Source organism: Sorex fumeus, unplaced genomic scaffold (genome assembly GCF_029834395.1).
Source record: "Sorex fumeus unplaced genomic scaffold, SorFum_2.1 ptg000093l, whole genome shotgun sequence".
Taxonomy (NCBI): Eukaryota; Metazoa; Chordata; class Mammalia; order Eulipotyphla; family Soricidae; genus Sorex; species Sorex fumeus.
The window spans coordinates 6,294,446-6,305,912 of record NW_026606150.1 but is presented as its reverse complement, the minus strand read 5'-3'; the positions used below and the strand labels follow the sequence as shown (position 1 = coordinate 6,305,912).

The 11,467-nt window shown below is 60.2% G+C and overlaps 2 protein-coding genes across 2 annotated transcripts; one reads left to right on the top strand and one right to left on the bottom strand.

The window, feature by feature from the left end:
* Positions 1-2,897: 2,897 nt before the first annotated feature.
* On the bottom strand, positions 2,898-6,236 carry CABP4 (calcium binding protein 4). The gene is made up of 6 exons (XM_056131581.1): positions 5,895-6,236; positions 5,653-5,683; positions 5,435-5,578; positions 3,638-3,747; positions 3,253-3,400; positions 2,898-2,926 (listed from the first exon to the last, which is right to left on the bottom strand). The coding sequence occupies exons 1-6, from the start codon at positions 6,234-6,236 to the stop codon at positions 2,898-2,900; spliced, it is 804 nt and encodes a 267-aa protein (XP_055987556.1).
* Positions 6,237-9,128: 2,892 nt separating this feature from the next.
* On the top strand, positions 9,129-10,982 carry GPR152 (G protein-coupled receptor 152). Its single transcript, XM_056131579.1, has one exon. The coding sequence runs from the start codon at positions 9,129-9,131 to the stop codon at positions 10,980-10,982; it is 1,854 nt and encodes a 617-aa protein (XP_055987554.1).
* Positions 10,983-11,467: the final 485 nt, after the last annotated feature.

Here is an 11,467-nt window from a genome sequence, read left to right as displayed (position 1 = left end):
TGCAATGCTCACTTGCTGGGAGCATGGGGAGGAGTATGCAGTTCTCTCTGTGGATGAGAGAGGTAATGGGCACCTCTGCCCAGGTCACTCAAGATACCACCATGAGTGGACATGGCCTTATCCCTCTGTGTAAATGTTTGAGGTCCTTCTACCCCCGTAAATAGTGTCATTGGGCGTCTGGAGAGAGCAGGAAGGGCCCTTGCATTGCACACATCAGATCAGAGTTCAATCCCCTTGCATCACATTTGGCCTCTGACCACTGCCAGGAATGATTCCTGAGCATAGAGGCGGAAGTAAGCCTGGAGCACAGCTGGGTGTGGCCCACAAGACAAGTCGAGGCTAGGGAGACCTCAGCTCCCTGGGCTGAGCACTGGCTCTGCTCTCGGCAGATCCCGGCTTGATTCTTGGCACCACCTGGAGTGACCCCTGAGCACAAAGCTGGGAGTAACTCCAAAGTACCACCAGGTACTGCCCAAACACCCAAAATATACAAACAGCAATAGAGGGTAGGGTGTTTGCCTTGCACATGGCCAGTCTGGGTTCAAGCCCTGGCACCCCAAGCCCTGCCAGGAGTGGTCACAGAGTCAGAAGTAAGCCCTGAGCACTGCTGGGTGTGCCACTCCCCAAAAATCAAACCAACACGCACAGCTGGTTCAGACCGTCTGTGTCCTTAGTGACTCTGTTTCCCTTCACCCTTTTTTCTCAGCTCTGCCTGCAGTTCACACTTCCAGTTGGGTCTTTAGTAAACTTTGCTGCCCACCCCCCCCAAGGAACGATGTTTCCTTTTTTAAAAATTTTTTAAAATTTTTAATTGAATCACTGTGAGATAGTCCAGCGGGTAGGGCGTTTGCCTTGCGTGCAGCCGACCTGGGTTCGATTCTTCTGCCCCTCTCGGAGAGCCTGGCAAGCTACTGAGAGTATCTCACCCGCACGGCAAAGCCTGGCAAGCTACCCGTGACGTATTCGATATGCCCAACACAGTAACAAGTCTCATGACGGAGACGTTACTGGGCCCGCTCGAGCAAATCGGTGAACAACGGGAGGACAGTGACCATGACACCATGAGATGCATAGTTACAGAGTTCATGACTGGGTTTCGGTCATAGCGTGTTCCAACACCCGTCCCTTCTCCAGTGCAAGTTTCCTGCCACCAGTGTCCCCAGTTTCCCTCCCCCACCAGCCTGCCTCTATGGCAGACACTTTTCTCCTCTCTCTTAGGCTTCTAGTATCCTTTGCAGTCAAGTTCAGGGGAGGAGGGGCCAAGCTCTGCTTAACGGGCTGTAAGTGCTTTGGGCTCCTTGTCCCCTTTTCTGTTCCTGTCTCCAACCTGCCACTTGGAACGCAGAGTCCGGTGCTCACACACCTCAGCCCATCCCTGGGACCTGGGAGTGGAACTTGTAGACTTCTGACCCCAGCACTGATCAGATTGGGGAGACAGATTTCTGTGTGTGTTAAGGCCTTCTCGAATGCTCTGCATCTCTCACAGGAAACCCACTCAAATGCTTGCGGGGGGGAGTGACTGGGGCCACAGCTGGCTGTGATCATGGTTTCCTCCTGGCTCTGACTCTGAATCACTCTTGACGGGGCTCGAGGGACCACAAGGGGCAGTGGGGACTGGACCCAGGTTGACCTTGTGTGCGGCAGATGCCCTCTCTGCTGTCTATCTCTGTACTATGCTCCCAGTCCCTGTTTATATTTCTTTTAGTTTTTGTTTATTTTGGGGAGCATTCTCGGTGTAGAGCCGGACATTAGAACTGGTGTTGGCCATATGTGAGACAAGTACCGTATCTCCTGTACTGTCTTGCTGACCCCTCGTTGTTGTTGTTGTTGTTGTGTGTGTGTGTGTGTGTAAGTGTATACTGTTTCTTGGGCTACACCCAGCAGTACTCAGGGCTTACTCCTAGCTGTGTGCTCAGGAATCACTCAGGAATCACTCAGGATCTATGGGATATTAGGGATTAAACCCAGGTCAGGCTGTATGAAAGGCAGATGCCCTACCCACCGTACTAGCTCTTCAATCTCTTTTAGAAGTTATTTGATAATGAAAAAGTTTGGGTCAAAACTAAAAGTGGTGTTTGCCGTCATTCTTTTTCAGTTTATTTTTTTGAAATAGGGCTCACATTGGTGGTGTTTCGGTGCCTGAAAGCCTCACCTATCCAAAAACGAAAAAGAAATCTTCCTTTCCTCTTTTCATACTATCCTGTGACTCCGGATCAGTCTGTTTTCTCTGCAGCTCTTTGTTTGAGTTGATTTGGGGTCCTTGGGACTGTTCCAGAACGACTCTCTGGGCCGGTTCTGCTGCAGCCTTGAGTGCTCTCAAGGCTGAAGTGTTTCCTGTGTGACTGGAAACTGTAATCATTTATCTCCTGAAGTGGTCGGTCTGAGTGGAAAACGTGCCCCTTCTTAGCCCCGTCTCTTCAGCATTTCACACCGTGGAGAGTGACTGAGTGACAGTGGTCCTGACCTTTGGGGATTGGGGGTGGCCTTGCACCCCTCCAGGCCCTGAACAGCTGGAGCCTGGCCCCTTGCTCAGGTTGGCCAGTGGACGTTCCTGCTTGGTCCCCCCACCCCCCGCCCTGCTCCTCAGCCTCTCGTGGTTGCTGGAGAGGCCTGAGCCCCCCACCTCTATCTCCCGGACTGCAGCTCCCACCAGCCCGCTGTGCTTGCCCTGCTTGGTGCCTGGGACCCCCGTCTGCCTTTCCCTAACACCTGCTACTCTGCCAGCGCCGTGGGAGGTGGGCGGGGCGGGGGGGTGGGCTGAGGCTAGACCAGGGCAGAATATGCCCAGCGGCGCTAGTGGTTTCCCTCAGGGCCTCCTGGAGAGGAGGCTCAGCTGGAACTTGCTGGAGTTCGGGCTCCCGGATCAGAAACAAGGCGGTGGCAGGAAGCGCTGGGACTCAGGGGCTGAAAAGCATCATCACAAACTCTGTGGGAGAGACAGAGGGGCGGGGCAGTGAGGGGGCGTGGCTCGGGGGGCAGTATAGGAATGGTGGGCGGGGCGCGGGCCGTGTGGGGGCGGGGCTTAGTGGGGCGGGGCCTGGCAGGGGAACCTGTGGGCGGGCGAGGAGCGCTGGGGGCGGAGCTTGAATGCACACAGGGGAGGGACTGGGCAGGAGCTCCTGTGGGCAGAGCGTGTTCAGGGGCGGGGCTTAGGTCTGTAGGGGCGGGGCTGGGCAGGAGCACCTGTGGGCGGGGCGTGGATCTAGGCCCGGCCCTTGGGCTCAGCCTGGTAGCTGGGGGTGTGAGACTCACCGTCGAAGTCCACTGTGCCATCCCCGTTGAGGTCCACCTCCCGCAGCATCTCATCCAGCTCAGGACCTGCCAACGGCTCTCCCAGCAGAGCGGGCACTGCTTGCCGCAGCTCAGCCACCGTGATGAGTCCATCCCTGTCCCTGTCAAACTGGGAGGCCACCCAGAGCTGCACGGGCCTCCTTCCACCCCACTTCCCACAGGTGCTCTCCAGGTGCCCCCACCTCCACTAACTCAATCACTTTGCTCCCCCCAAACAGCGAGTGCCCCCTCCTCAATCCTCCCCTAAAGTCCTCGCTGCACCAGTGGCCTGGGCCTCCAGAGGCTGAGGCGGGAAACCAGAGGGACACCACCCACACACCCTGCACCCCCAGACCGGCCCCCAAACCTCTCGGAAGGCGCTCCGCAGCTCCCGCACTCCCAGCATATGTGCTGTCTCTTCCCTCAGCTTCGGGCTCATCAGCTCCACAAACTCCTCCAGGTCCACACGGCCCCCCACTGCAGACACAGGCAGCATCACACGGAGGGCTGGGACCCCAAGAGGGATGTTAGAGGCCAGCCCCCCGCTTTCTATTCAGGATGGACCCCCCCATTCCCCATGCCCAGAAGGAAGCACCGAGAGGAGCTCCTTCTGGATGGGGTGGGGATTCCTCCAGTGTAGCACCCAAAACCGAACCAGAGACCAGGCTCCAACCCAGCTCTGCCACCTGGGTGCATGGCCTGGGGTGCACTACAAGTCCCTCCTCTTCCTGGGATGGGGAGGAGGGTCCCCCTGGGGTGGTGCCCCTGCAGTTGGAGATCATAGCCTTCAAGTGGTGGGATGAGGGATGCAGATGTGACTCACAGGGAGAACATAGGCCTCGCGTGTAGGAGGCCCCAGCATCGATCTCCAGCAGCTGCCAGTAGCTGGCACTGAAGACCCCAGAAGTAGCCTTCTCGTGTGGTCCCTCAGCTCTAAGGAGTGAGCACTTACAGAAACCACCATGGTCAGGTCACAGATTTGGGGCGGGGCAAAGAAAGCAGAATCCAAAATGTCAAAATGTGTCCTGGGTCATACTCCAACGGGCAAAATGCCTTCCACGTGGCCAACCTGAGGTCCGATCCTACATGGTCCCCCAAGCACCCAGGAATAACCCTGAGCATCTCCATGTTTGGCCCAAAACTGAAACCAAAACCAAACCAAACATGTCATAACCCATGATCTGTGGGAGGCTTAAAGAGGCAGCAGACACAGGGACAGGGCTGGGGACTTAGTAGCTTCTGATCAGCACACAAGTACCTGCCCACCAACGCTTCATTCCCAGGAAGGACCAGGGACCTGTCACACCGGCCTCTAAGAGGGAGGACAGGAGCACCAGGTGACTGGGCGCCCAGAGCAGCAGCCACCAGCTCACCAGGGTCAGCAGTGCTTGGTCAAGGTGATGGGAAGAGTGAAGGACAGACATGCCACAGCCTGGGCACACACGCACCTGGGCGGGAACCCTGTCCTGAGTCCCAGGTCCCCACCCTTCCCCTTGCATCTGCTCTCAAGTAGTGCTCAGGAGCCTTGAGCCACTTCTGGCTCTTCTCAACCAACAAGGCCGGCAGATCAATGCAAGGGCCTGTAGCAATGGGGCCACTCGGGCTCCGCAGTGCTGGACATTGCCTGGGCCACCCCACGGTGCCCGGAATGTGCCCTGTGGGGGTACGGAACAAACTGGGGCTGGCTGCACTTTTTATTTTTTGCTTTTTGGGTCACAGCTCATGATGCACAGGGGTTACTCCTGGCTCTGCACTCAGGAATTACTCCTGGCAGTGCTCGGAGGAACCATATGGGAGGCTGGGAATCGAACCCAGGTTGGCCGTGTGCAAGGCAAATGCCCTACCTGCTGTGCTATCACTCCAGCCCCAAGACAAGAGTCTTAACCCTCAGACTGTTCAGTTTTTGCCTTAGTTTGGGGCCACACTCAGCAGTGCTTAGGGCTTACTCCTAATTCTGTGCTCAGGGACCCCTCCAGGCAGTGCTCGGGGGACCCTGTGAGGTGCTGGGGATCGAACCCAGGTCTGTCATGTGACAGCAACTGCTCTACACACTGTACTATCTCTCTGACCTCTGTCCCAGGTCTTGAGGCTCCACAAAACAAGGGCGGGCCCCCACCACTACCCAGGGCCCCGCCCACTCTCCACCCTCGGGATGGGCACTGACTGCGCATCTTGACGTGCTGGGAGACCTCTAGGAGCTCCATCTCGGTGGGCATGTAGCCCAGCGTCCGCATGCAGGTGCCCAGCTCCCGGTAGCCGATGTAGCCGTCCCGGTCAGTGTCAAACTCCTCGAAGGCCGCCTGCAACTCTGAAAGATGGAGTAAGCCCCGTGGCCCGGTGCCAGGATACCCCCCACCCACCGCCCCTGCTGCAGCCACTCACCGGCCAGCTCCTGGGGGCCCAGCTCACGGTCCTGCGGGGACAGAGGCCAGCATGACCCTGGGGCCTGCCCGGACTCCGGGCATCCCTCCTGACACAGCCTCTGGACGTTAACCCAAGCCTCTGCCTCAGGAGCAGGGGGCAGGGTTCAAATCCCATCTCGGCCCAGTACCTGCACCCCACGCCAGGTCACAGCAGCCCTGCCCAGCCGCCTAGAGACCCCCAGCCCTGCAGCCCCCGCTGACCTTCCCGAAGAGGCGGTGGAGCAGGGGCCCATAGGCCTTCTGGGCAGAGTCTTGCTGAAGGCCAGGCTGATGGCGGTGGGGGCGCCGAGGCCCTGACCCCTGCCCCTCTGTCCCCAAGGGCTTCTTGCTGGCCCCTGAGGCCTCCACCTGCTGCCCGGGTCTCTGCACCCCAGATACATCTGCGTCTGGCCCAGGCCCCTCCTGCAGACCCTTCACCCTCTGGCTTCTCTTCCGGGTCACGTGCGGCTCCTCAGTACCACTCTGGGGTGCCACCACCCCCGTGGGGGACTTCTGTGGGGAGGGGGCTGAGCCCTGAGGCCCCCTGGCCTGCTGGGTGGCCATGCAGAGAGAGGTGCAGCGCGCAGCACCCCAGCTCTCGGGACCCACAAAGAGGCTTAGGCGTCCCCATCCTGACGCTGAGGCCTTGAGGGGGATTAGGCCCCTAATCCAGCCCCAGGTGAGCAGGGCCCAGAGTCACCCCTTCCTGGGTGCAGCTGCCCTGAGTCGGCTTCAGCTCCGCTGCAAACCCCCCTGCCCCCCACCCGGCCTCAGCGGCTGCCTCGCCAAATGCAGGTGTTGATTTTTGCTTGTTTTGTCTTGTTTGGCATTTCGGGTCACACTGGTGGTGCTCAGGGGTTCCTCCTGGCTCTGAACTCAGGAATTACTCCTGGCGGTGCTCGGGGGACCCTATGGGATGCTGAAAATCAAACCCGGGTTGACCGGCCGTGTGCAAGGCAAACGCCCTATCCTCTGGACTATGGTTCGGGCCCAAACTGGGTGTTGAGGTTCAGCCCAGCTAAACCCAGAGGGCAGCTGGGCAGAAGGCTGTGGGGAGAGGGCAGGCCTCAGCTGAGGAAGAGAGGCTGGTGCCAGGGGCTCCGAATGCCAAGTGAGGGGGCGATGTCAGAGAAGGGAGACCCTAGACCTGCTCAGAGCAGGGGGCTTGCTGGGGGAGGGGATTTGGTCATCCAGCCCTGCGGGGGTCCGTGAAGGTTCGGGCTGGTCACTTGGCCCTACCAGGCTGGGTTAGGGTTTCCCAGCGAGCTGCCCCATGAATGATAGATGGCCTCCAGCTCGTGTTTCGAGCGGCTGCCTCTGTACTGTTGGACCGTCGGGCAAGCCCGGATGCGGGACCACCAGGCCTCAGGCCCTTTCCCGAGCCTCCCAGGTAAGTCAAGCCTCAGCCGAGGGGCTGGGAGCCCCAGGACCTCCAACACAGCGGTGGGAGCTTGCAGAGGTGGGATGAGCCTGGCGTGGGCGGCCACTGGCCAAGAGCCACTGCAGGACCAGCCTTGCCAGGGCTAATCTGGTCGAGCCCCCGAGCGCCATGCTCTGAGGGGCGCCCCTTATCCACTCAGGGTCAGGGCGCAGGTGGGGGCAGTGACCTCCCAACTGGCCACTCCCATCTTGGAGGCAGGGTGGAGCCTTTTATCTGTTTAGTGGCTTCAGGGGACAAGGGGGTCAAGTCAGGGGTGGGGGCAGGCTGCCCGGCTGCTGTAGGGTGAGCCCCCAGCTCTGCCAGCCGGGTTCCTGAGCTTCCTGGTGGTCCCTGGGGACCCTGCAGCTCTCCTGTCTGACACCAATGACGTGAGGATACCTGACCACGTGGCTTCTGGCTGGGACCCCTAGGAGGACCTCACAGTGCTTCGCCTGCTTTAGTCCAGGACCCCTTTGCACTGCAGAGAAACAACATTAGCATTGGAAGGAGAAAAGTTTCTTGTTTGTGTTGAAGTCAGGGATCCTTGGGGCTTACTCTGGGCTCTGCACTCAGGAATCACTCCCGGCAGTGCTCAGGGGATCATAGGGAATGCCATCCTTAGAACCCGGGTAAATGCCCTACTACCTGCTGGACTATCGCTCTAGTCCCCTAAAGGAGAAAAGTTTTTTAAAAAGTTTTTTTGGGGGGGCTGGATCAATAGCACAGCGGGTAGGGCATTTGCCTTGCACACGGCCGACCCGGGTTCGATTCCCAGCATCCCATATGGTCTCCCAAGCACCGCCAGAAGTGATTCCTGAGTGCAGAGCCAGGAGTAACCCCTGAGCATCTGCTGGGTGTGACCCAAAAAGAAAAAAAAAAGGTTTTTTGGGGGGTGGAGGGCTTTATTTTTGGGTCACACTGAACGATGCTCAGGGGTCACTCCTGGCAATGCTGGGGGACTGTATGGGATGCCAGGGATTGAATTTAGGTCGGCCGTGTGCAAGGCAAATGCCCTACCCGCTGTTCTATCTCTCCAGCCCTTATAAAACATTTTAGGATTTTTTTGTTTGTTTGTTTTGGAGTGTCACACTTGGCACTGCTCAGGGCTGACTCCAGACGGTATTCAAGGAACTGTGTGCAGTTCTGGGAACTGAACTGGGCTCGGCCGTGGACAAGGCAAGTACTTCACCCTTGACCGTGTCTAGTCCATAAATTTGGGAGGGAAGGTATATTGTATGTAGGATTGAATCCAGGGGCCTCATACGTGAAATTATAATCTTGGGGGTTTGGAGCCACACCTGCTGGTGCTCAGGGCATATCTTTGGCTCTGTCCGTACACAGGGATTAGTCCTGGTGGGGCTCAGGGGACAGGAGGTAATTCACGTGTCCCACTTGCTGGGCCATCTCTCAGGCCCTGAGGGTTCAGTTTTTTAAAATTGGTCTTGGGGCCAGAGCAATAGTACAGCGGATAAGGCATTTGCCTTGCACACAGCCAGTCCAGTTTCGATCCCCGGCACCCCATATGGTCCCCCAAGTTCACGAGGAGTGATCCTGAGCACAGAGCCAGGAGTAAGCCCTGAGCACCTCTGGGTGTGGCAGCCTGCAAAAAAATCTGTCAGGGGGTCAGAGAGATAGTCGAGGGTAGTTAATGTGCTTGATTGCATGCTGCTGTCTGCAGGCTCCAGTTCAATCCCTCACTGCAGGGTCCCCTGAGCATCCCAAGGGCGGTTTCTCCCCCGCCCCCCCAAAATATGTATTTGAATGTCCCTGGTTTGATCTCTCTGGACGCCCCGGGATTCCACATGGCAGAGGGTTTTGAATTAGTTTCATCTAACCCTCACCTGTAAGGGGTCTTGGAAAGGCGATTAGCAAAGTCCCTACAGAGGCCGAGTAGCCCCCAAAATGATGCCGACAGCTTGGGGGGGCACAGTGACATACCCCGCGACACCCAGCCGCCTGTCCTGGATTCCATCACTCATGCCTTCGTTGACTCACCAGGTACCCACCCAAGGCCAGGGGGAGCCTGGGGCCCCCAGATGAGCTCGGCCATGGAAGCCAGCCTGGGCATCTCTGGCCACAGACCCCGCACGGAGCTGGATGATGAGGACTACTACCCCCAGGGCGGCTGGGACACCGTCTTCCTGGTGGCCTTGCTGCTCCTGGGGCTGCCGGCCAACGGGCTGATGGCATGGCTGGCGGGCTCGCAGGCGCGGCAGGGCGCGGGCACCCGCCTGGCACTCCTCATGCTCAGCCTGGCGCTCTCTGACCTCCTGTTCCTGGCAGCGGCTGCCTTCCAGATCCTGGAAATCCAGCACGGGGGGCACTGGCCACTGGGCACGGCCGCCTGTCGCTTCTACTACTTCCTGTGGGGTGTGTCCTACTCCTCGGGCCTCTTCCTGCTGGCGGCGCTCAGCCTGGACCGCTGCCTGCTGGCACTGTGCCCACGCTGGTACCCGGGACGCCGCCCGGCCCGCCTGCCGCTCTGGGTGTGCTCCGGCGTCTGGGTGCTGGCCACCCTCTTCAGCGTGCCCTGGCTGGTGTTCCCCGAGGCCGCCGTCTGGTGGTACGACCTGGTCATCTGCCTGGACTTCTGGGACAGCGAGGAGCTGCCGCTGCGGGCCTTCGAGGTGCTGGGGGGCTTCCTGCCCTTCCTCCTGCTGCTCGGGAGCCACGTGCTCACGCAGGCCGCCGCCTGCCGCACCCGCTGCTGCGGCCGCCGCCCGCCCCGGCCACCCGCCTGCCGCGGCTTCGCGCGTGTGGCCAAGACCGTGCTGTCGGCCTACGTGCTACTGCGGTTGCCTTACCAGCTGGCCCAGCTGCTCTACCTGGCCTTCCTGTGCGACCTGTACCCCGGCTACCTGCTGTGGGAGGCACTGGTCTACTCCGACTACCTGGTCCTGCTCAGCAGCTGCCTCAGCCCCTTCCTCTGCGTCCTGGCCAGCGCCGACCTCCGCGCCCTGCTCCACGCCCTGCTGGCCTCCTTCGCCGCCGCGCTCTGCGAGGAGCAGCCGGGCACCATTCTGCCCGCTGAACTCCAGAACGGGGCACACTCCAGCCACACTCCCCCAGAGGCCCGACCACACGGGAACCCCCCAGCCCAGCCGCCGGTGAATCCCCCTGCCCAGCCACCAGCGAGCCCCACGACCCAGGCACAGGTGAACCCCACAACCCAGCCACTGGTGAACCCCACGACCCAGGCACAGGTGAACCCCATGACCCAGGCACAGGTGACCCCAATAACCCAGCCACAGGTGACCCGCACGACCCAGGCACAGGTGAACCCCACAACCCAAGCACAGGTGAACCCCACAACCCAGCCACCGGTGAACCCCATGACCCAGGCACAGGTGAACCTCACAACCCAGGCACAGGGGACCCCAATGACCCAGGCACAGGTGACTCCAGTGACCCAGGTGACCTGCACAACCCACGCACAGGTGAACCCCACAACCCAAGAACAGATGAACCCTACAACCCAGGCACAGCCAGATCCTGCAGGTCAGTCCTCACTGAGCCTTATCACCCAGCCCCAGCTTAACCTCCAGCCCCAGGGGAATCTCCAGCCCCAGCCTGAGATGAGCCCCCAGACCCCAGAGACCCTCCCAAGCCAGCCAGAGTCAGACCCCACAGTCCAGCCCTCACTGAGCCCGGCAACCCAGCCCAAGGTGCAGTGTGAGGTCCAGGGACCGGATCCCGCAGAGCAGCCAGAGGCCAGCCCTGAGGCCCAGCCCCGAGCAGCCAGCCCAGCCCCCAGCCCCTGTGAGGAAACACCCGCTGCTCCCGCCCCCACCCCAGAAGCCCCCAAGAGCCCAGCACCGCCTGCCGCGTCTGAGGGTCAAGAACCTGGCAGGGCCCCCCCAGAGGCAGCCCCAGGCGCCGAGCCCACGTGAGAGTGCGGAAAGCCCAGACCGCCCGGGCAGAGGATAAGCAAGTGGAAACAGGAACTGACCAGCAGAGAGGGGGCACCCCCAGAAACCCCCCCGGAACGCAGGATGTGGGGGTGGCGATGGAGCCGCCCTAATGCCAAGCAGTGGGTCCCACCTCTGGGTCCCACCCTGCTCCCCGACAGACCCCTGGGCCTCCCACAGACCCATAGACAGTGACCCCTTGGCCTCAGCCATGCAGGAGGAAGAGGGGCGGGGGCTTGAAGGAACCCCACATTTGTCCACGTCCTCTCCAGCTCGTCCCCCCTCCTGGGGGTGCAGAGGCTGAGGGGGGAATCCTCACCCCAGCCTCCCCCTCCTCGATTTCCAGTCCCTCACCCCCAACAGGGCAGGAAGTGCCTAGCAAGGGGATAGGGGCAAGGGTGAGAGTGACCAGGCCCAAACTCAGGCCCAGATCTGGAGACTGTGCAGAATCGGGGTCACCCTCTGCC